General features: G+C 33.8%; 2 protein-coding genes across 2 annotated transcripts; both read right to left on the reverse strand.

Annotated features, from left to right (window-relative positions):
* Positions 1-280: 280 nt before the first annotated feature.
* Positions 281-7,447, reverse strand: LOC122047700 (nudix hydrolase 2-like). The gene is made up of 9 exons (XM_042609134.1): positions 7,259-7,447; positions 4,962-5,179; positions 3,616-3,681; positions 3,124-3,261; positions 2,860-2,937; positions 2,712-2,762; positions 2,551-2,585; positions 843-951; positions 281-749 (listed from the first exon to the last, which is right to left on the reverse strand). The coding sequence occupies exons 2-9, from the start codon at positions 5,148-5,150 to the stop codon at positions 555-557; spliced, it is 861 nt and encodes a 286-aa protein (XP_042465068.1). The 5' UTR covers positions 5,151-5,179; positions 7,259-7,447; the 3' UTR covers positions 281-554.
* A 13,413-nt stretch (positions 7,448-20,860) lies between these two features.
* Positions 20,861-24,605, reverse strand: LOC122047701 (uncharacterized protein At4g37920-like). The gene is made up of 6 exons (XM_042609136.1): positions 24,294-24,605; positions 23,093-23,370; positions 22,707-22,872; positions 21,851-22,095; positions 21,466-21,653; positions 20,861-21,336 (listed from the first exon to the last, which is right to left on the reverse strand). The coding sequence occupies exons 1-6, from the start codon at positions 24,538-24,540 to the stop codon at positions 21,141-21,143; spliced, it is 1,320 nt and encodes a 439-aa protein (XP_042465070.1). The 5' UTR covers positions 24,541-24,605; the 3' UTR covers positions 20,861-21,140.
* Positions 24,606-24,947: the final 342 nt, after the last annotated feature.

Consider the following 24,947-nt stretch of genomic DNA (forward strand, 5'->3'; position numbering starts at 1 on the left):
CATTGTTCCTATTAGTGACAGAGCAATGCCAACAAGCATCACAAAGGAACGATCTCTCCTACCAAAGTATGTGGAGCCATCCAAAGACGCTGTCTTAAGCCATTTTGGAGGGACCGTTAAAGTGACAATTTCATCTTTTACTAGAACAAAAGAATTTGAATCCTCTCTTCGTGTTCCTCTAACATTGCAAGCTCGATCGAGCATTGAGAATGTCAATGAGGTCGCTTAGCGCTCATACGAAAGATCACTCAGACTCCTCCCTCGTGCCTACATTTCAAAATTAACATGAATTGTATCCCTAATAATAAAGATTTCACAGAACAACTTGTGCTAAATGGACACCTAAGTGTCTCAAAGTAATCGATCAAAATGAGACATTACAAAGAGCATTAACAGTAGAAAACAGCATCGACGCAAAACAGTGGATCGAGGGGGATTCGAGAACACAAATTCTATAGAGGAGTCGGCCATAGGCCTCTATTTGATCATCTGATCCGGCCGAGATCTCATCCTGGTTCTTGATGATTAATTAGTGTACGAGATCAAACAGGTCTCTAATGGTTGAAGTCCCTGCTGTTCAAAAAGAGGCATTCCTCTCTTTGTTGCCCGAAGAAAGTTGATCTTATTTGAATAGGTGAGAATCCAGAGTAGCCTTTGTCGATCTTTGCCAAGCTAACTTCAAGAATATACTTCAGCAGTTCGTGTTTCTGGACAAAAGGTTGATTTGCGTATTCCTCAATCGGCATCCACTGCGAGATGAAATCGATCAGATGATTTCATTATGCTTATGAATTAGTCAAATGTACCAAGTTAAAGAAGAGACGAAGTAAGAAGATCTTTACCTGGGCAGCTTCGATCTCTAGTTCTTGTATGTGAATGTCGAATGAGAGAGGGCGCAACAAGCATAGAAAGAATAAATCTGATTTCTCGAAGAATGCCTTGTGGGTCTGCCTGTTTATGTTGTGAAAATTAGATGCATTTGTTGTCTCTAGTAATGTAAGAAACAGATGCACAAAGATAATGCATCGAACACAAAAAGAGAATGTGCATGGATTGATATCGTAAATTCGTAATGTAATGAGAATGTTAATGATGACATAGACGTCGTCAATATGACTGCCTCATGCAAGCAACTGTGAATCTAGAGTGCAGTACCACTATGAACTAGTATGCAACAGTTGTTTGTTTATGTGAATTGTCAATCTTTGCACATAAAGGTAATACTGCCCTAAATGTTATAGTATTTGAAGCACTGATATAGCTTTCACGTGTTTGTAGTTTCTCAAGTTTAAAATGGACCTTCCAGAGGAGAATTATAACACATGAAGATCATCAGTATTCCTGTGATATAAGCGCACTTGAGTTATGTTGTTTTGTGAAAAGAGACAAGATTAACCTTTTTGACATGAGTTACACTTGTTAACACCTCACATGGTCCCAACAATTGGCACGCATTGAGATCAACTCAAGTAAGTTTTATGTAGCTTACTTGTCTTCAAATATAAGTTTATAGTAATTAGAAAATGAAGTGAATTAGTTTGGAACAATAAATCATAAAGGTATGATAAGAATCTCAACTAATGATCCAAATAAATGTCTTTTGGATGAGAATATTTTGTTCCTGTAGCATCCTAACAAGACATTTAGTATTGGAATGATTTTTTGCATGCCCATAAATATGTCTTGTTTATTTACTAGGAGTTGCATTTGCAATGACTAAACAAGAACTAAAAAGACGCATACTAGATATAGATACATCTCAATTTGTGCGACACCAACATCACTCATGTTTGTTGTTGGTGCTCCAATAGGAGCTTCAACTCCCCTCTCTTTTATAGTATTACATCTCCTCGTAATCTATGGATGAGTTGTGAAAGAGAACTTTCTTCCCTCATCAGTTCTGAATGGTATCAACCGAAACAAACCTTGTTCTCCCCGTAATCGGCAAATGTAAATATGTAATCTATGGATAAGTCATAGAAGAGAATCTTCCTCTCTTGTCAATTCTAATGGTGCCAATCAAAAGAGACCCTCTCTCAATTAGTACCATCAAAATTATAGGTAAGACAGTAACATTGACATCAGTATGTGGCCAGAATAATACTTTTTGATCATGTAGATAGATACCAATGGACACTTGAAATCATGGCCCTAGCCATATGTTAGGGAAACTTGGGCACACTTGTGAATTGGGTGGGACAACCAAAATTTACTGCATATTTTCGCCACTAAGTTTAGTAGGCCTAATTCTTGTTGACACCTTTTAGCATCACAAATTCCTAAAAAAAAAAGGGAAATACTTCAATGTAGCAATATGGTCATCAAAGGATCTACAGTTAGATTTAAGAGGATTGAATTAATTTTAAAAGATGTTCCTAAAATAATCTATCAACGTAACTTTCACTTGGCCCATTAGGTTGCATAAGTAATGACATGCACACGCACACCCAAAAATATTGTAGCACTAAGGCAAAGGAATTTGTTCAAAAAATAAATGTCAGGACAATGATTATATGCAATCATCACATAAGTATGAGTATATAACAATACCTGAATGCCAGAACTTCAACAAATTCAGTATCAATCTGAAACAAAAATAAAATTCATTTAGACAGACTGAATGTGACATTAACAATCTCAAAAGTTATACTAGTTTTCCCCCCTCTTTTGTGTAGTGAAAATCAAAGCAAAGGATCATAGTTGTCACATACTCCTGTCTCTTCTTTTACTTCCCTTATTGTTCCGACATGTATGTCTTCGCCCTACAAGGAAAAACAAGGTTCTTGTATTAGACAGAAACGAACACTTGAGTCCAGAAACACTAGCATTCAGCCATATATTTGAGGTTGGAATATTAACTTGTTCAACAACTCCTGTAGGAAACTTCCAAAATCCTGATCCTTTAAGTATGCCATTCTTTTCTTGGACTACCAAAATCTACCAATACATTAAAGAATCCAAAAACAATGGTGAATAAAACCAGGCAAAAAAAAAACAATAGTGATTCATAAAGTAGATAGGCAAGGTAAATGAACTTGAAGCAAGTGAGCTTGATGGCCCATGCCAGGTTTTAGATGTCATCTACAATTGAAAAGCAAAGCATACGTTTTTCATTTGAGATACCTCTCTGTTATCATTCATCACAAAAGCCCCAATTCCAACTCTATGTGAAGCATTTGCAGGTATTGTGTGTTGAGTATTGGGAAGCCAACGAACCAGCATTAAATAAGTTGGTTCTGCATGGTGGTATAAAAAGCCCTCCTACATCAATAAAAATTCCACAGGGTGATTGAAGTGATGCTAATAATAAAATTATGCGAGGAGACGTAGGAACACCGTGTTTATCCACAGATGAGGAAATGCTATTTTTATGAAAATATGAGCTTCTAAATATTTTAGCATTTAATTAGGGCATCTGCATCTATAAATAGTCTAACTACAAATGGATACGAAATTTTGTTAACAGAAAATATACCCCCATGATTATGGTAGGACAGGTAAGATTTGAATATTGTTTGGAATTATTTTGAGAGCTCTTTCATTTTGAATGATGCAACACATTTATGAAAAACAGGTAATAGCTTTGTATAGCAATTGTCTTGAGAGATTAATTACCTGAACAACAGCTTCAATAAGATTTGCAAGATTTATAGGAAGTTTAATCCAAACACCTTTTTTACCCTGAAAAAGGAATTGGAAAAGTAATGCCAACCATCAACTTCCAGGAAAATTGATCATGTGTACAAGAACTTACTAAAACTGAGATGAAAGAAGGTATAAATATTTACCAATAAAGGTGGTGTAGTTAACAAAACCCAAGACTTTTCTTTTCTTTTCTTTTTTTTGTGATTTCATCTAGCTAATCATGATTGGCATATAAGCAAAAAGATATTTCATTTCCTTTTCTATGAATAAATAATTTGTATAATTCATATATTCAATTTACATCATCGATTCAAGAATAACCTTATTATAATCTTCTGAAAATTTTGCATTTTCATTTGGTTCATGTACCTTCACTTTCTTCAATTCAATTAGCTTTACCTTTTCAAACCTTGTTATACTTCAAAATAGACACTTAATAAATTTTATTATGAGAGCTTTCTAAACATAAGCAAGTTTCTTCAATGTATAAGATAATTAGTAAAGAGATTCCATTTCCTTCAAGCTAGATATATTTATTGTCATGTGAATTTCAAGTTTTGAAAGAATATATTTTCTTTTTCTGTTTACTCAAAAGACCAAATCTGTGTAAAGTTGTTCCAAGTGAAGGCATAAAAATTGAGATAATGCATAGTTAAAGTTTTTGAAACAACCTATGGATACAGAGGTGATAATAGTAACACAGGGAAGAAGTCTAGGCAACCAAGACTGTGCCTAAATTGAAGTGTCTTTCAACTCAAATTTAGGTTTCCATACTATATACTCAGAACTTTATCTTCCAATTTAGTACTTTCACATTCTCAGTTTTCTGAGAAAAAAGGAGGGACAGATTTAAATTTTGAATCGTAGCTTCTGTTCTGGTGCATTCTATGTACTCAGCTATTATCTTCAGATAGAGTGCTTGTCACATTTTCTAGTTCTAAAATGTGAGACAAATTTAATGTATTGGTTTAAGTTATTATTTATTGTACAATTAGTGCAAATCATATGGCAAGGTCAAATGGATAGTGATTTACATGAAATCATGCAGGAATTGTGCTAGTTCTTGTCTATAAACTTATGCACTCAAAACTAGCATACATTATTAAACGAGGAGAAAAGTTTGAGTTTTGATAATTATTAGTGACCATGTATCTACTACACATTTTACAGCCATATTCAATTATTAATAAACTTGGGATATGAACCACTTGTTATCACAAAGTACAACTATCTGGTGGTTTAAATACTAGAAATGTTTTCTAAGCATTAGGGAATTGAAGTATTTAGCCAAACAAATAAGTGATAGAGATAAATACCTGTTTCTTCCAATTTATTAAAGAAGATCTTAATGAAGTACTGAAATCTGTAGAATCCATGGGGTCCTTAATTTCAACAATAACACCCCCATGCTCATCATTGACAGCAGTGAGCAAAGCAACATCTTCATCACTATCAAAGTGCAATTTTGGAGCCAAAACAGATGATGAACTGGTTGATATCGACATTGTTCTCTCTTGAATGGATTGTTGCTTCCCTTTAAGATAAAGTAAGAAAATTTCCAACCAAGGGTCATAATGTTATTTAAATCTATAGAATGATTTCTACTGTTGCATCAACAACTAAAGATATTCAGATTAGCAGAACAGTGTTAAATATTTGAAAAATAATTTCTTTATGATACAGTGGGTTTACATGCTTGTCATGCCTAGAAGCATAATATACCCCAGTGTGACTCAAGTTAACACCAAGAGATGGTATCACCTATGCTCAATCTTTTGCGTCAATATTCAATCTATAAAGAAATAAAGTGGGTAAAATATCCACTAGTGCAACCAACCGTCAGATAGAAGGCACATGTCTGACAAAAGAGACATGTGAACATGAACCAATCCGAGGAATAATAGTAAAGCCAATTTCAGGAGTTACATGTGTTGAAAATAGTTGATTCAACCCAGAGCCATAAGAACCACTAATGGTTAAGGAACACAAGGAATGGGATTGTTAGAGTAGCTCACTTCCAAGGGCAATAAAAGGGAAGAGGTCCCAATTATTAGGGTTATAAAAGGGAAGAGCTCACTTCCAACCCCATTTCAGTAGACAAAGATCAAGCCATTAATTAATCCAAGCTTCACTGTGCATCATGATTCGCCCAATAAGCATATTTTATCATCCTAAAACTGAACTTAACCAACTTCACTGAACCTCCAAACAACTCGGGCTAGTTGGCATTCACTTCATCCCTTCCTTTTTGACTTTAGCCAAATTGGTTCTAGTTCTAGCAAACCATATTTGACCTAACCTAAACTTGGTCAAACTCCACCTAGCTTGACCTCTTTTGGCCTTATTCCCAATTGAGGTCTGAGACACTTCTTAATAACTGACGTCTAAGCCACTTCTTATTAACTGGCTAACTTACTGATGTCTGTTGTAAAAATACCACAAAATCAACCAGATTCTCCGTAAAAATATACAAATTTAAAGAAACTTAATAATAAGAAGGGGCATATTGAAAGATGACGGGATCCATATTGAAGGGGATGAATAAAGACCTACATATATAGATCTTTTAGTTGATGGCATGGGAAAGAGAATTAAAAATAATGTATTGATTGCAAAAAAGTTGGTAGTCCATCGAGAAGATGATAGTTAGGGGGAAAAAAATCAAAGATGACAAAAATCTACCAGGGTAGGGACTTGACTTTTGTGTCAGCTAAAATCAAAATAATTTCCCAATTATAATAAAGTTTCCATAACATGTACAATTGAAACTTGAAAGTAAAGAGACGGCATGAACTTCCAAACACACCCGATTTCAAAGAGAAGAGTTTCACTCAACCAGTTTCCATCCTTATCCTATTTTTTGACCTTCAGATGGTTTGTGTTAGTAAGATCAACATTCAACAGTAGGGAGGGATAAGAGAAAAGATAGAGTGATAGACAGTGATAGTTCCAATCTACTAAAAAAGTAACTTTTACCATCTTTAATACATACCGTGGTCCTTCCTTAAATAATAATCTTGTAGAGAAAAGTATACACCTTTAGACTCCTTTTACTCGAAAGGAGAGATAAGGAACGGATTAGAGATACTTGCCTTCTTTTACTATTTGCGAAGGATACCCAAAATCAGACAGAATGAACCTAATCTCATAAAATATCGATTCCACAGTCCCCGGAGCACGCCCTCCACTGCCGACAAGCCCAACGGCGAGTTCGAAGCCTACTGACGAGCTTGGTGGGCTCATAGGCTACTCGCGAGCTCTCCACCGACCGCAAGCTTTCCGACCGCCGCGAGTGCCGGGAGTCCATCGGTTTCCACTTTTTTCCCCCATCCTTCACACAGGTAAAAGATTGATCTTTTCTTCTCCCTCTTTTTATTTCCGAAGCAAATCCTTATCCCTAATCCATCCCTCTGACCATTAATGAAAATTTTGATCTTTCAGATCTTGTACCAAAAACTAGCAGAACAGCAAGAGCAACGGCGACGACAAGCAAATCAGCAGAGAACAATATCCAGCGAGGAGACAGACAAAAAACACTAATCGAAGATCTTAACCAAATATAAACCATCTATACAAGAAATCTCCGCGATTCGAAAAAATTAAAGGAACTCACCTTTTCCCGGACAGTAAAGGAGCTGGAACTCGTAGCGGAATGCTCTTGGGCGAAGGCGACTCTGGATGTCCAAAGGCTAAGCCAACGCACGCTGGAGCGTCTCCATTTTCAGCTTCGTAGGAAGGGTATCAACGCCGGCAAAGGGCGAAGAAAAAGGCAATCGGTGGAGGGAAGTGGAAAACCATGGACAGTTGCCCAAAAGGATCTCTATTTATGGATTTTAAAAATTCAAATAAACCTCTCTTTATATGGCAAAATTCAAAAGGGGTCCAAATTATGAAAAGGACGCCCATCAAATATTTTCAGCTTCGTAGGAAGGGTATCACAATATTCCTATTTCCAACGTTATTATAACCATTATGATTATCAAAATTACACGGTAGTTATTAATTATTATAATGTATAATATTATTATATGATCCGACGGTAAGAATGGGGGACCTACTTCCTGAAAGGTCTCAGCCTGAGGACAGATGGAGGGCTGATTAAGTGGGTAATGGCCGCGCCGAGCAGTTGAGCAGGGCCGAGCGGAGCCAGAGATAACCCAGCCATGAGCTTGGGTTTCCGACGGGTGGTCCGCTCGGCCAGGATAAGGGCGAGGATACAAAGATTAGCCGAGCGGCCTATTCGTTCGGCTCGGGATATGGGATGTCAGCAAAGACATGTCTGATGATTATGTCGTACACAAGATTGCACAATGAAGGATCTCGCCGTCACATCATGGAGAGGTTGATACAGTAGCGGTATGGCCTTATGGATGCCCTTCTGACAAACTCATACCTGGGCATGGTCGAAAGCAGGTGATTGCTTTGATTGGCGCGCCCAGGCTCCTTCGAGAGGTCTATATAAGGCCTCCATTTCTTCACCGGAGGTACGTTGGTCTGAATCTCTGAAGCCACCTCTTTATTATTCCTCGCCTGACTTGAGCGTTGGAGGGCCGTCGCCGGGACACCCCTCCCGACTCGGTTTTGTTGCAGGTTCACCGGAGCACTCGAGGATCCAACAGAAAGTGTCACGTCCCCAGCGTCCTTTGACTTCTGATTCAGACAGAATCATTATAATTTAATAATAGAAGAGGAGAGGTATCGAATTATCTTATATTTTATTTCTATCAAACCCTCCTATTTATAAATAGGTAGAGTGGTATAAAAATTAAAGAATTAAATGATTCATCAATGAATAATTAAATTAATTATTTATTATAATACTCTCCCTCATATGATTGATAGTCAATTCAACGTTATCTCATTAAAATTTTGTTAGTAAAATCTAATGGAAAAAAGTCTGAACAAAAGAAAAAGAGTATAATAATAGATACTCTCTCTGATTTTAATCATTAAATATTTTTTAATTGATACATCCCTATTTTATGCATCAATTTCTTGAATGCTGACGATGGCAATACTTTTGTGAATAAATCAGCTATATTACATTATCACTAAAATGAATTTGATGGATATCAATATTCCCTTTAATATAACCTCTCTTTAGTTGTGCAATGCAAATAACATTATTTTCAAATATAGACGTTGGACTATCTTTAGTTGTTGTTAGTCCGCATGATTCTTGAATATGTAGCATCATGGATCTTAACTACATATGCATTCTTAACTTGCTTCATGCATTTCAATAATTTCAGAGTGATTTGACGTTGTCACTGTTAAAGTTTATTTTGTCGACTTCCATAATATAGCAGTGTCTCCTCATGTAAACACATAACCTATTTGGGATCTAGCTTTATGTGGATCTGAAAGATAATTTGTCTACATATCCTACTAAAGACGAATTTATTCTTATCAATAAAATAACCTCATGTATATTGTACCATGAAGGTCACGAAATATGTGTTTTATATCATTCCAATGTCTTTGGGTTGGAGAAGAGCTATATCTTACTAGAAAGTTAATAGAAAATATAATATTTGGGCAAGTACAATTGGTGAGGTATGATATATAATGCACCAATTGCACTAAGATATGGTACTTCTTGACCAAGGATGTTTTCTCTATCTTCAAGTGGACAAAAAAAATCTTTCTTAGTATCAAATGATCAAACAACCATTAGTGAAGGTAATGAATGTACTTTATCTATATAGAAGTGTTTTAATAATCTTTTTGTGTATGAGGACTGATGAACAAATATTCCTTCTAGTAAATGTTCAATTTACAATCCAAGATTAAATTTTGTCTTTCTTAAGTCTTTTATCTCAAATTCACTTTTTAAATAATAAGCAATCTTGTTGAATTCTTCGGGAGTCCCTATAAGATTTACATCATCGGCATATACTGCCACATTGCAAAACCTTCTTTCATCTTTTTTTTGTAAAAATGCACGGACAAATAACATTATTTGTATAACCTTCTTATAATAAGTATTCACTTAGATGATTGTACCATATGTGTCATGATTGCTTTAATCCATATAATAATTTTTACAACTTTATTGAGAATATGGTCTTGGGGGTTACATCATTTTCTTCTAGTGGTTTGAATCCTTCAGAGATTTTTATATATTTATCACTATCGAGTGAACCATTAGATATACAATGCTCACATCTATATAGTCAAACTAATCAAAAATCAGACAGTAGTGGCATTCATCACAGGTGAATATGTTTCCTCATAATTGATTTTAGGTCTCTATGAGAAACCTTAAGCTACAAGTTTGGCTTTGTATCTCATAATTTCACTTTTTTCATACAAACACCCATTTATATCTTATTGAGATTATATCTTTTGTTCGTGTAAGTACTCCAGGTAAGTTTTGATGTGATCAACTAGGTTAAGTTAGACTATGCATTTTTGATGTCTTATATCGCCCGATGTAGGTGCTAGAACATGTTTCGTAAACATATGCAGTAAAAAAATAAAATAATAATAATTCTTAATTATTACATCATATACATCACGCACATACAAGGATATAACATGTCAAACATGATCGCATGATTAAAATTTTATGAGAAATAAATTTACGCTAGATATACCTTATGGATGACCTGTAACGAGAAAGACATCAACTGTAGTGACATTGTCAAACCTTGCCTCTATTCATATCCACACTGAACTCCTCAAGACAACTCCTTGAGTACAAGTCTCTCCTTCAGAAATTACTAGCCACGAGTGAAGAAGAGGGATCAAGAAGAAGAAGAAGAGAAGCACACAAGGGAGAGTTTTTCTCCCTTGTGATGGTCACGACAACAAGGAGGGGATCCTCCTTGTTGTTGGCGGCGGGAGAGAGAGGAGAGGTAGATTTGACTTCCCAAAACCTAATCAACCAAATAATGAAACTTTTTTTTCTCTCACAATTATATATATATATATATATATATATATATATATATATAATCCTCTTTAATGAGTTGGATTATAAAACCTAAATCCAACCTATTATTCCTTAACTAAAAATTAGCTCATTAACCCCTTGGTTTAGTTGTCAACTAAACCAAGTTGGTTCATGACTAATTCATGCTTAAATTAAATATGGTCCAACTCTACCATAAGAGATGTAACTCATCCGTACTTCCATTATGACAAATATTTCCATATTTATCTTATGTATGGTCTAACCAAACATTTATCTCTTAATCTAAGAATCCTATTCTTTAACTTATTTTATGTCTTTTAGAGACTCGTAGTGTGTGTGACCCAATAAATTCCTGATTGATTTTGGTCGTCCATAATTAACTATTTAATTATAAAATGATCGTGAGTGACACCTAGTAGTATATCATGATTCCCAATTAGCTGAAAAATCATAGTTGATCTTCGAACTAATTCTAAACTCTTTGGCAGCTACAGTGAGTCATGCCTTGTTCCTTTCACTCATCTTATACCCACTTGGTTCAGGACATGGTTTATGTGTCTATCTCCACTAAACTGACTATGTCACACCTGGCCCAAGTAATACTTCCTTGTTCTACATATTCAAGTTATTTGTACATGTATACAAGAGTCTCGTACTCTTAACATGTGATGCATTGGCCAAAGACTTTGAGTAATAATCCTAATGAGTGGCTATAGGGTATACGTCTCCTCGCAAGGAACGATGAATCCTCTATGGGTATCCAAACATCTTCATGTATTACGACTTATATCCAATCATCCCAGGTCCACACCTTAATGAGGTGCTTGTTTAAGATGTCAAAGTATAAGTTTTTATGACCAAGATGACTTGTATACCTCAAGTCAAAGGAAACTTGCACTCGAGCTGCAGTAAGAGCTTCACAGACATATCTATATATATATATAACCATATGAGGTATTATAGCGAGTCACTCCAATGAACTAGTTACCATAACTAGCATCCACGTTTAACTCTCGACATCCCAATATCTCCAGCCAGTGAGAAAATAGCTGCTTGGCGAACCAAGGAGTATAACCCGTGCTAGTCTTACTGAAGTAATGATGTCCGAATGCATTAATTCGACGACTAGGGAAATTCTAATACGTTTATAATTACACATGTAAAGATAATCACTAGTTGTGATTCAATCACAATTTCTCTCATGTTATGAATTATATTACATATATTTAGTAAATGAGTTTAAAACAATCAAACCTATAACATGCACTCAAATATTGAATTTATATTTAGTAAAAATTGTAAGGCGATTGCTTTAGGACATCCTCAAAATCACATAAGTGTGCAAGGACTTAGGAACATAAAAAGTCGAACAGAAACTGCAGCGGATGAAAAGGATGACACAAGAAGTAAATCAACGAGTTCGATGCAACTGAGGGATGAGAAGCTGCGGAAGAGTACGTCAGTGAGTGAGAAGGATGTGCACCGTGCTTCCAAGGGATGAGAAGTCGAATCGGAAGACTACCTGAGGAGAGAAGGCCGAAGTTGAATTCGGGTGAGCTCAACTTTGGATGGCCAAAGAAATCACCCAAAGTAACCGAAGCAGAAGCCGAACAAGTCAACACAAAGATGACTTATCCAAGTGTCTGGACATGATCAGAGCACCTCACCAAGCCGTTGCAGCATGGATAGGTCTTGGGTTCACATTAGTGACACTCCAGGCGCTCAGACCAAGTCCAAATGCCCAAGCAAGGATAAAACTGTTGGTTGCTACTCGGAAAACCTATAGGTTCCACTGTACAAAAATTTTGTACAAAGGTCTGAACCTTTTCCTAGCTACCATGTGTTCTTTTAAATTAAATTTTGGATCGCCTGCGGAACTTAACACGTTTGATCCAAAACTTAATCTATTTGTTCTTTTAGGTTTTGACTTGGATCTCCTGCGAAACTTAACACGTTCGACCCAAGTCTCCTTAAGTTATTAATTCCATTAAATATTAATTTCCATAATTGGTTCCCAGTACTGACGTGGCGAGGCACATGGCCTTCTTGGATATGGGAGCAACCACCACCGACTAGACAAAACCTTTTATAGAAATCTAATATTTAATTTCCTAAAATAACTTTAGGTTAACCGAAGAGAACAATCAAATCACAAGGAAAAGAAAAACCAAAAGAACACAACATCGAAAAACATATTCGAAATTCTAGAACGTAAGCCTCTTGTATTTGGTATTATTTCCATAAATAACTAGCATGATGCGGAAAGAAAAATTACTAGTTATACCTTGTAGAAAAACCTCTTGATCTTCTACCGTATTCCTCTTCTAACCTCGGACGTTGTGTGGGCAACGATCTTCCGAGATGAGAAACCACCAACCACCTTCTTCTCCTCCTAGCTAGGTTCGGCCACAAAGGAAAAAGCTTCACCAAGGAAGAAAACCAAAACACCAACCAAGCTAAGAGATGCTAGCTTCCTCTCATTCTTCTTCTTCTTCTCCAAGTAGTATCCGGCCACCACAAGAGCTCCAAGGGAAGAGAGGGGTTTGGCCACCACAAGAGGAAGAGAAGGAAAGGATGGCCGGCCACACCAAGGAACAAAAGAGGGAGAGAAAATAATAGAAGTTGTGTCTCTTGAAGGCACCCTCACCCCTTCTTTTATATTCCTTGGCCTAGGCAAATTAGGAAATTTAATTACAATAAAATTTCCTTAATTTCCTTGACATGATTTAATTGAGAAAAATAAAATAAAATTTCCCCAATTGAATTCAAGTGGTCGGCCACATCATGAAGAACAAATTGGACAAGTTTCAATCAACAATTAAAACTTCCTAATTTGTTTCCGGAAATTTTTAAAAAATAAAATTTCTCTTCAAAAAACTCTTCATGGTTGATAAAAGGAAATTTCTATAATTTTAATTTTATCAACATGTGAATAATTTTAAAGAGAAAATAAAATATCTCACCAATCTACAAATAAGGAAAGAGATCTAATCTCTTTCTTTAATCTTTTGTAGATCTTTTATAAGAGAGATATTTTAATTTAAATTCTCTTTAATAAATTATTTCTTCCACATAATAAAAATTAAAATTAAAATTCCTTTTTAATTTAATTTGGTCGGCCCCCACTAGTTTGGGTTCAAGCTAGGGCCGGCCACCCAATTTTATACCTAGGCCGGCCCTAGCTTGGTTCCCAAGCTAGCTTGGCCGGCCCCCTATTGGTGGGTATAGAAGGTGGGTATAGGTGGGTATAGTACTCTATAAATAAGAGGCTACGATAGGGACCGAGAGGAGGAATTGGTTTTGGTCTCCCGATAAAATTAAGCATCCCGTGTTCGCCCCGAACACACAACTTAATTTTATCAATAATAATTCATTCCACTAGAGAACTATTATTGAACTACCGCACCAATCCCAAATTACATTTTTGGGCTCCTTCTTATTATGAGGGTGTGAGTCTCCCTGGGTTTAAGATATTGAATGTCCACTAATTAAGTAAGTTACTGACGACTCATTTAATTAATATCTAAGTCCAAGAGTAGTACCACTCAACCTTATCATCATGTCGGACTAAGTCCACCTGCAGGGTTTAACATGACAATCCTTATGAGCTCCTCTTGAGGACATTATCAACCTAGTATCTCTAGGACACAGTTTCCTTCTATAATCAACAACACACACTATAAGTGATATCATTTCCCAACTTATCGGGCTTATTGATTCATCGAACTAAATCTCACCCATTGATAAATTAAAGAAATAAATATCAAATATATATGCTTGTTATTATATTAGGATTAAGAGTACACACTTCCATAATAACCGAGGTCTTTGTTCCTTTATAAAGTCAGTATAAAAGAAACGACCTCAAATGGTCATACTCAATACACTCTGAGTGTACTAGTGTAATTATATAGTCAAGATAAACTAATACCTAATTACACTACGACCTTCTAATGGTTTGTTCCTTTCCATTTTGGTCGTGAGCTACTGTTTATAATTTATAAGGTACTGATAACATCATCTTCTGCATGTGACACCACATACTATGTTATCTACAATATAAATTAAATGAACAACTACAAAATGTAGACAATTTGACCAAATGTGATTCTTTATTCATAATGAATGTTTACAAAGCTTAGGCTTTCAGTATACACTCCAACAAAAACTTTATCCCTGAGCCATTGTGAAACGGATAGATTTGCACCGCTAGGGATACCCAGATCGAGTCCAGGCGCCCGAGAGTGCCACATCATTAAAACGGTTGTTTCGATTAGTGGGCTATAAATAGAGTCATGATCCTCTTCATTCAATACAACACTTATTTACGAACTCTGTACTTCCATCTCGTTAATTCTGCTTTGTAATTATGTGTTATCATCATCTGTAAGAGGCTATTCTGCCTTCATCGAAGGAGAACTACTAGTGAGTTAATTCTTGTCTTAGATTAACAACTTTTCCGGTTACAACAAAGTAAAAATTCTGTGCCTCTTTCTTATTTTATTTTATGTTTAATTATTTATTGTTCAGTTAACTTGTGTTTGTCTTTGCTAAGATAGAAAGCCAAAGAATTGTCTAATCTAACTTGCAAGCTATTCACCCCCTAGTCGGTCGCACCAGGACCAACAATTCTAACTACAAACCGTAAGACTTTATGTTTCTCTAGAGATTCTAGTTCAGTTTGTATAGTCACATTCCATTTTTTCCAATCATTTCTTTCTTTACAATCTTTGACAATTGTGGTTCAGGATCTTCATAACCTTGCATGATGTCAAGAGTTATATTTAGAGCGAAAATATCATCCATGGCTGTACTGTTTCAATTCTATATTTTATGAGACATCAAATAATTTATTTGAATATCATTATTTTCATATAATTATGATTCTTCAAGAACAATAGTACCCACATTTGGTTCAATGATTTTTCTTACTGTATCATCTAGAATTGCTTCTTCTAGAACTTTTAATTATTCTTTTTCTTGTACTTTTCTTTTCCGAGGTACAGTGTCTTTGGATCAAATTGGTCGATCACGCTTCTAACGTATTCTAAATATATTTGTAGGTAGAGTAATTGATGGTTCTACAGGAACATCAATTTTTACTAGAGTATTTTCTACTTGTATATATGACTTTGTCACATTTTTTGTATTAATAAAAGCATTAGGCAATTGATTTGCAATTCTTTGCAAGTGAATGATGCTTTTCACTTTTTGCTCATATTGATTGTTGTGGGGATCAAAATGAGATAATGTCTTTTCATTCTAATAAATTTTCGTTGTTCTTCAGGATACAACTTTCTTCCCCCATCACTGGAAAATTTGTTTCATCGAAGTGGCAATCTACAAATCTTGCAATAAATAAGTCACATGTCAAAGACTCTAAATATCTAATAATGGATGGTGAATCATGTCCCACATAAATCCTAAATCTATGCTGTGGATTCATTTTGGTTCTTTGTGTAGATGGAATAGGGACCTGTACTACACAACCAAATACTCGAATGTGAGAAACATCAAGTTTTTGACCATAGGCAAGTTGTAACAGTGAATATTTGTGATAACTAGTTGATGTTACACGAATCAATAATGCAGCGTGTATTGCGTAACCCCAAATAAAAGATGGAAGTTTTGTTTTCATGAGTAGTGGTCTAGTAATTAGTTGCAACCGTTTAATAAATGATTCTGCTAGTTCATTTTGTCTATGAACATGGGTAATTGAATGCTTAACTGAAATTATGATTGACATATAATAGTCATCAAATGCTTGTGACTTAAATTCAACATCATTATTAAGACGAATTGCCTTGATTGAGTAATCAAGTAATTAAGCTTATAGTTTAATAATTTGTCTAAGTAGTTTAGCGGAGGCTATATTTCAAGATGAAAGCAAACTAACAATGTGACCATCTAGTTGAAGCATCAACCAATACTATAAAATATCGAAATGGTTCACATGGTGGGTGTATAGGTCCACAGATATCCCCATGAATCCTCTCCAGAAAGGTTGAAGATTCAACATCAACCTTTGTGGGGAAGATTTTATAATTAGTTTGCCTTGTGAACAAGTCACACATGAAAAATTGTTATGCAAAATAATCTTCTGGTTCTTTAAAGGATGTCCATGTGAATTATTTATTATTCTTCGCATGATTGTTGTCTCAGGATGACCTAATCAGTTGTGCTATAATATGAAATTGTATTTATCAATAAACTTCTGGTTTGTTATTATATTTGTCTCAATTACTTTCATCAATGTATTCCAAAAGGGAGTGCACACAACATTTCTTTTATCGGCTCCTAATTAGATATAATTGATATAATGCAAAGATATTCAATATTATTTTCATTTAATGTTTCAATATGATATCCATTTTGATGGATATCTTTAAAACTAAGCAAATTTCTACTAGATTTACTAGCATAAAGTACATTTTCAATATATAGAATTGTATCATTTTGTAAAATGATATTTACTTTTCCATGACCTTCAATAATTTTTTATGCACTCAGATATTGTTATAACATTATTTTTCAGCTAATGTTAATTAACTCCAAAAAATACCTTGCACTCCAAAACATTGTTATAACAGTCGTCTTGACATTTCATTATTAATCTTAAAAAATGTATAAGTAAAGAGTTAAATTCCAATATAATTTTTTGCAAGATTTATAAATAAAACATTTTATTAAATGAAGATCCAAAGTAATAACTCACATTGACAATTTAAAGGAAAATGAAATTTTAAAATAGAAAATACATTATAACTCAACTGAAAACCAATCATTCTATACTTTCTAGAGATTTCACCTATAACTTAAATCAAAAGTAAACTTGAAAAGTAAAAAAAAAATACTAAAATGGAAATACAATTATTTCACCAATAAAATGATCAATATTATCTTCTAGCTAGACAAAGAAATCAGAGATATTCAAATGAGTTATGTCAACTAGATTATAATCATCAGCAAAATTTATCTCTATTTTTTCTTGTTCTTTGATTGAATTTTGGTATCGATCCATAAGATATCTTACTATATGATAGGAACGAGACCAATGCTCCTCCACCCCGCATTTAAAACATTTATCTTTATATTCTTTTAGTTTTTCCCTTTTACTTCTTCATTGTTAGATTTCCACTACTGGTTGTTTGTTAAGTATTTTACCATTGTGTTACTAATAATTTTTCCTTTGGCCATGCCCATGACTTATCCTAATTTTATAGTTTTGAGATGAGTTAGCATTCACTTTGGGGAATGATGTTCCATTTTCTTCATGAAAGGATGTAGATCCAGTTAGACATAATTGATGATTTTTCATGAGTAGCACATTATTTTATTTAGCAACTAGTAGACAAGGGATAAGCTCAGAATATTTTTTAAATCCACCCACACAATATTGATGCTATGGGAGCACATTCGATGAATTAAAAGTGAAGATTTTTTTTTTTCTAAAAAATCTTGATCAATAATTTTTTCTCTATAAAATGTGAGTTTGGAACATAAGTTTTGTCATGATATTTCAGGAGAATCAACATAGAATTAAAAGTTATACTTTTTAAGGAGTATCAATATATATAGAATTAAAATTGTGCTTCTTTAGAAGCATCAATATAAATTTAGAATTTATGTTAGTTCAAGAGTATCAATAGTAAATCTAAATAGTGTGCTACTTTAGGAGCATTAATGTCTCCGGGGTCATGGTGTCACGGTAGAACATCTAGTTAAATTACTTCATAGTTAAATTTAAATCTTAAACCTTAAAATTTTGAAACATAAATATTAATTTATAAATAATTGTATTAAAATAATCTTTACTAATTATATCGGAATTATTTAAACTTCATCTAAATTATTTTAAATTAATTAAAATTATTTTAAAATAATCACAGCAACTAATCGTAGTTGTTATAATAATATTGAAAGTACCTTAGGAGGCAGCCGAATTGATAATCATATGATAGATTTATAAAATTAAGTAATGATATAATCTCGACAAAAGCTATGGAAATATCCTCTTACATGAGAGCTTAACTCGATATCTGATTTACTCTCTTTTAATATATGAAGTAGTCATGAAAGATCATCACATGATAAATTTTATCTTTTTTTGTAAATTATTTATATAATACAATAATGTTGGACGTAAGAAAGAGGAGTATTCTGGAGATAAAATAGTTGATTGAGTGTTTTTTTTTAAAAAAAAAACAAATGTCATGATTTATATAATTTGGAGTATCATTTAATTTTTATTTTTAGTTTTAACATGTTTGTGGTAGCTATAATACTGTAATAAAGATATTTTTGATATTAGAATATTGCTTTAACTTTTATAAAATAATACTCATCTAAGTTTCATCCTATTTTTCATTTAAAAATAAATATTTTAACTAAAATTATTAAATATTTAACAGTTTTAGCTAAATAATTCTAATAAAAATGGTACAAATAATTTTAGTTTAGGCATTTTAAATCAATTTTAATTAAATTAAAATAAGAATATTTAATATGATAATGGTTTATCAAAATTAGTATAATATACTATAAAAATATTTTTGAAATGAAAAAACATTAATAAATGCTCTTTTAACCTCAATGGTACAATTTGTTTTTTAAAAATCTAAGTATTTAAGTTTCTGATGCAACTAGTCCAGTGGTGAATAATATCATAAGTGGACTATCAAGTCAATTTGAACCAAGCAATTCCCCGTTTAACAGTCAACATAATAGATTTTTCATTCTGGAATATTTATTTAAACTTTGACTAAATTTTTGAAAAAAAAAATAATAATACGCAAATCTTTAATAAGGGCATCTCCAATCCACCATCAAAATACAAATTTAATATAAAATTAATATAAAAAATACTCCAATCCATATACTAAATATCACACCAAACATGATGTGATGAATAGTACAATACAATTTTTGATGTTGCACTATTCACATCACGAGAAAAATTTAATTTTATTATATAATTAATAAAATCAAATATAATTAAATTATAATAAGACAAATAGAATATTTTAAAGAATATTTTTTTTTTGAGCGTGATATGGTATGAGTGAATTAGAGCTGAAATACTAATAGTATTTGATGTTAAAATTATATTATTTTGATGTGAAATTTATATTAAATATAGTGTTATGGGTTGGAAAGAATTTAAAGAATCCTAAATAAATAATTATAATGAAATATTAATAATGTTAAATATATAATATTGAAAAAAAAAATTAATAAAGGGCCATGGACAACGCAGTAATCCACAGCATGTCCCACGCGCTTCCATTTCTCAATGCCGACGAACTAACAATTATTTTGATGTGATCGTGTTTGGTGTTGACGAGGCACATTCAATCATAAGTTTCTTCTTTTAAGTTCTTCCTAAATTAAAATATAAATTAATTTGTAATTTAAAATCTAAAATATAATATAATATAAATAATTATATTGTAAGTTACTCTTGTTAATTACAATTACTGGTAGTTTAAATACTTATATGAATAAAGTAAATCGATAAATACTCATAATTGTTCCAAAATTCAAATACCATCAAAATAACTTATAACTCTGAAATCTAACAAAAAGAAAATATCAGGTGGACGGCATTATCTGGTCAACGCCCACTGATTGTTGATGGGAACAAGTCAGAACTTGGATTCACAAGTAAACGTCACTTGGTGCTTTAATTCAACAACAATGTTAATTAGCACCTAAAACTCTCATTAATGGAAAAAAAAACTTGAAGAAATCAAATCAAAGACTTGGAAGAAAATGAATCAAAACACCTAAAACTTGTTTAGAATCAGTCTTTATTTATTAGTTTAGCCATTTAAAATGATTTATGCCATTATTAAGTTTTTTTTAATCTTATTAAAAATAGAATTCATGTGGGAATTGGAGATCAGTTTCACATTTCAACTAGATTTGGAACTCAAAATAATAAATATAAACGTTCTAAAAAGAACAAGTCAAACAGTTCAGATTGACCAGAATTGGTCTACTATCATCAGCTTCTATTATTTTTTTTTCTAAAATTTCTAGAGTCAAATAAGGCGAGTAAGATATTCCTGTGGATTGAATCCATTGAATCGGTCAGTTTGTCTTTAACTATCATACATATCTTTTTCAAAACATTGCAAGCTAATAGAAATCAATTTCATCAATTTTCATTATTTTCCTTCAAATATTCAGAGTTAAATAAGATTAACTAGGCATTCCTTTAGCCGGTCAGTCAAATGGTCGGTTAGGATCTTAAAAAACTACAATTAGCATTCTTAAAGATCTTGCAAGAAAAAGGAGAAAAAGAGTATAAGCATGCTTCACAAGAACCACCTCTAAGGATCTCACAAAGTCAACAGCAAAAGGGATACACACAATCATCTTTTAAATCGTATTGCACGTGCTCGAAAATCTGAAACTGCTAAGCATTCTAACCTTCCAATCCAATGTCAATGATGATCTTTAGTCAGCATTATGATTGGACACCATCCCTGTTGTTTTGATTCAGGGAAGTTCATATTCTAAACATGTAAGATCATATTGGGACTCACTCGCTGTCTTGATATGTACGCGTGTTTTAGTCGGATTCTTGGTCTTGCTTATCAGAAGGTTGCCCCAAGTATTCTACCTCAATTGTTTCCTTCAGAACGAAAAGTCGTTGGATTACCACTGGATCACTCATTTTCCTTGCTTCCATCAAGTCTGTTTCCTCTTTATTTAAATGATAGGCATCGAGCATTATCTTAATCCATTTGTGCAGCTCCTTGGGAGTTCTGAGAAACAAAGAAGACATCAAGGAAAGTTGAATTTCAGGTTATATGACAAATTAAATTAAGGATCTGACTACAAGCTAATCGTGTGAGATTTTACATCGGGTGGGAAGCAAGAAGACAATTACTTACGTGTATATAACATCAGTATCTTTGACATCGCGTTCATCTCCAGGAGAGAAAGCAGTGGCAAGTACCAAAAATCGCTCTTCAGGATCAGTAATGTTCAACAAATACTTCAATAACTTAATCTCATGGGGCGCAATACTTTTGATGCTTTTTTTTGTTGCCATATATATGTGATGCATAATGTCTTTAACCTGCAATGATGAACAAATACTCTCATCCCGATATCATCTACAACCAAATAACAAAGATGAAAGGATAATAAGCTTATCTTTAGCATTTTTTTTTCCTGTTTCTTTGGCTGTTACCAGACAGCAAAATAAATTCATAGTGTTTTTTTTGGCTATATATGCGAATAACACCTAAACCTCGCAAAATTTCCTAGTCTCACCTCGTTCCTGATTGTGGGAGAGTTTTTTGCTGCTGCCCAAGTTCTATTTATCAGAAGAATCAAGGATGAGTCCAGTTCATTTGCCTTAGCAAGGCTCTTAATCTTTTCACATGCTTCGTCCAAGGAAGGGGAATTTAGAATATCATTGAACCTTGATTGTGCTGTTTCCAGTATCTCTGAGTTTTCAATTGTGTTGTCGTATGCACTTACAGCAGACAAGCATTTAGCTCCAAGTCTAGCTATTCCTGCATAAGAAACATTCGTAATAGGCATTTCTTAAGATCCAATTTCAGAAGGAAAACAACATACATCACAAAAGGTCATTGACAGTAATTGCAAGATGATATACCAAAGTCTAGTTGAAATCAATTAGATGTCAAACATACAAACAATATCAGGCTATCAGTTTTATAATACATCCACCAACTCACCTAGAAGTCACTGAATCGATGCAATGAGACTGCTTACAAAACCTCAATAATAAAGTATCCCCTTGACACACCCATTAGAATTGCAAGAATTATGAACTGCTTGATGCAATATGGAGACAACGGAATAGAGATGGGTTCTATTACCTTGAAAGCTAATAATCAACAGAATACGAGAGAACACTGTCTGTGAAAGTTATCAATCTCATCTCCTACATGGGATTCATAATACCACTCCATATGGGAATTTAAGTTTCATCAACCCATCAAACAAGAGAACCAATCATGGTGCATCCCATTAAATCCCATAGTACCAGGGAAAAACTTCCATTTAACAGTAGATAAGGTACCAAAAACCACATTTATGGAGCCTTTTGGAGGTTGACTAACTAGATGTGAAACATTATTTAGCATGTAAATCTAATTACCATCCCGATCCTCCAGGCTGTCAAGGGATTCTTGTAGTATATTGAGATGATGAAAGAAGTCACTGGTGAATTCGTTTCTCCTCTGTGCAACAATAGCATTAATGTCCAGAGGATTTTCTTGAATCTCCTTGAGAAGTTCCATATGATTATCTACTTCGTGATCTATCTGTGGTCAATGTGAAAATCAATCAGAAGGAAATCAAACATCTTCGAAGAACACAAACACATTAAATTAATTTACCAATAGTTGCAACTTAATTTCATTCTTGCACAGTTATTTTAAACTGACTCATTTAGCATCATGACTGAAAAAAGTGCAACATTTGCATAGAGCTTAATAGCAAACAATAAAAATATCAAGTAGAGAGGACAAGAGGGGTGTTTACCTTCTTCATTTTCCTGGCAAATGATATCAACTTCTGCTTCATTACTGGGTCATTTTCAGTATCTACACGTACTTGACATCGGTCAAAGAAGTTCACCCTGTACTTCTTCCAATCATCCCTAAACACCAAGATTTTCCTCCAATCCTTTGTTTGTGGTTTCTCGTGCATAAAGAACTCGATCATTTTGTCACAGAACTGTGTCATAGTGTACCCATTTGCAACTTCAACTTCACTTTGCTTCTCCAAATTGTCAGTGACTGAATTAGTTGCCACACAATCTGTGGTTTCAGATTTTGGTTCAACATTCCACATTAACTAGCTAATCCATCATACATGACAAACTTTAAAGCACTATTCATGATAATCATAATTGAAAAAACAACGAAACAATATACAGAATAATGGACATGTTGGGGTTTTCATTTTAAAAACTCAAGATTAAAAACATAGTTCAGATTTTAATTTTATTTAAATTTTGAATAAAGGATACTACTTTTAAGCAGGATACAACTCTATCCTTCCTTCTTCCATATCTTCATGATTATATTATTTGGTTGTTCAACATTGCAAGGATCTATAGCAGACTTCCATACCAACGAGTCAGGAATAGAGGTAACACTTCCATACTATGTGGATTTGAGATTCCTTGCCTTAGAACTGTTAATTTAGGCTTGCCACTGGATACATTTTCTCTAATTTTACTTACTTCCTCCAATTATATATGTTAATTGTTTCATCGTATCTCTATTTCAAATAAGACCAAATGCAACTTTATCTTTCATTAAATGAAATTGAAATTGTTTCAATATGATACCAACAAGAAACAGGTAGCCACCGTGGGGAAGGAAAATGTGATCAAAAGAATTATAATCCCTACACATAATTGTCAAAAAGCTACCATCTTAACTTAGAACAAAGAGAAAATTTTACATTCGAGGATAAGGAAAATCGAGATACAAAATTAAAAAAGAATACGAACGGTCACCAACAGAACCATAGCAAAAGTTCATCATCCATAAATTATAAAATTTGAGAGGAAAAAAACGAAAGAAAAAACAAAAGGAACAGACATGTCACAAGGCGGCATTTTCAAGTACAAACTAGCTAGGCATTTTGGCAAACACAGGATAAGCAACAACACGACAATCAACAAAGCACCTCAATCTAAAGTGTACAGAGTACAAGGGTAGCGAAATCTTACTTCGAAGAAGTATACGGCGGTATCTCCGCCGTAGTTTCCTTCTGCTGCTGCTGCTGCCGAGGCCGTCGCCATCAGTGTGCGGTGTGGTGGTGGAGGGGAAGAGGGCACCAGAGCAAGAACAGGTAGCGAGAGGAGCAAGGCGCACGGCGGCATGCTTACAAGAAGCGAACGATGGACGAGGGAGGAGGCGAAATGCATCGCGCTGGGGGCTGGGAATTCCCAAAGCGAGCATCTTCGTGGCGCTCATATTCTCTCTGTTTCACTCTGTTCTCTGCTGCTTCTATCTGGGCCATACGAAGGCTGAATCGAAAGACTATCCACTCAAAAAGCCTGTTTAGGTTTGGTAATTATAAAATAAAACAGGGGGCGATGTGCAAAACCGGCCAATCTTCCATCTCTCTCCACTGCACGTGAAGCAGCGAAGCTGTCCTACTGACGTTAGCCCTATCAACTTTTCTAAAAATTTTATATTTTATTTAAATTTTTTTTACATGTCTATTTCTGAATTTAGACTTTATAAATAATATTTTTTAAAATTTATAGAATACAATTATTTTTTAAAATATTAAAATATTATTTAATTTAGGAGAAAGAAAAAATAAAAAAAATAAATTAGATAATGAAAAATAGATATTAAAAAGGAGAGAAAAAAAT

This window comes from Zingiber officinale, chromosome 2B (genome assembly GCF_018446385.1).
Source record: "Zingiber officinale cultivar Zhangliang chromosome 2B, Zo_v1.1, whole genome shotgun sequence".
Lineage (NCBI taxonomy): Eukaryota > Viridiplantae > Streptophyta > Magnoliopsida > Zingiberales > Zingiberaceae > Zingiber > Zingiber officinale.

Bases quoted from the DNA above. Each gene is read 5' to 3' on its own strand.
- LOC122047700 (XM_042609134.1), bottom strand. From the start codon at position 5,150: ATGTCGATATCAACCAGTTCATCATCTGTTTTGGCTCCAAAATTGCAC. The intron at 3,262-3,615 runs GTAATTAATCTC...TTATTGATGTAG, and splicing joins TTATTGAAGCTGTTGTTCAG to GAGGGCTTTTTATACCACCA. The intron at 750-842 runs GTAAAGATCTTC...TTCATCTCGCAG, and splicing joins TAGAGATCGAAGCTGCCCAG to TGGATGCCGATTGAGGAATA.
- LOC122047701 (XM_042609136.1), bottom strand. From the start codon at position 24,540: ATGAGCGCCACGAAGATGCTCGCTTTGGGAATTCCCAGCCCCCAGCGC. The intron at 23,371-24,293 runs GTAAGATTTCGC...CTGAAACCACAG, and splicing joins CCGCCGTATACTTCTTCGAA to ATTGTGTGGCAACTAATTCA. The intron at 22,096-22,706 runs GTAATTAGATTT...TTTCTTATGCAG, and splicing joins CAGCCTGGAGGATCGGGATG to GAATAGCTAGACTTGGAGCT.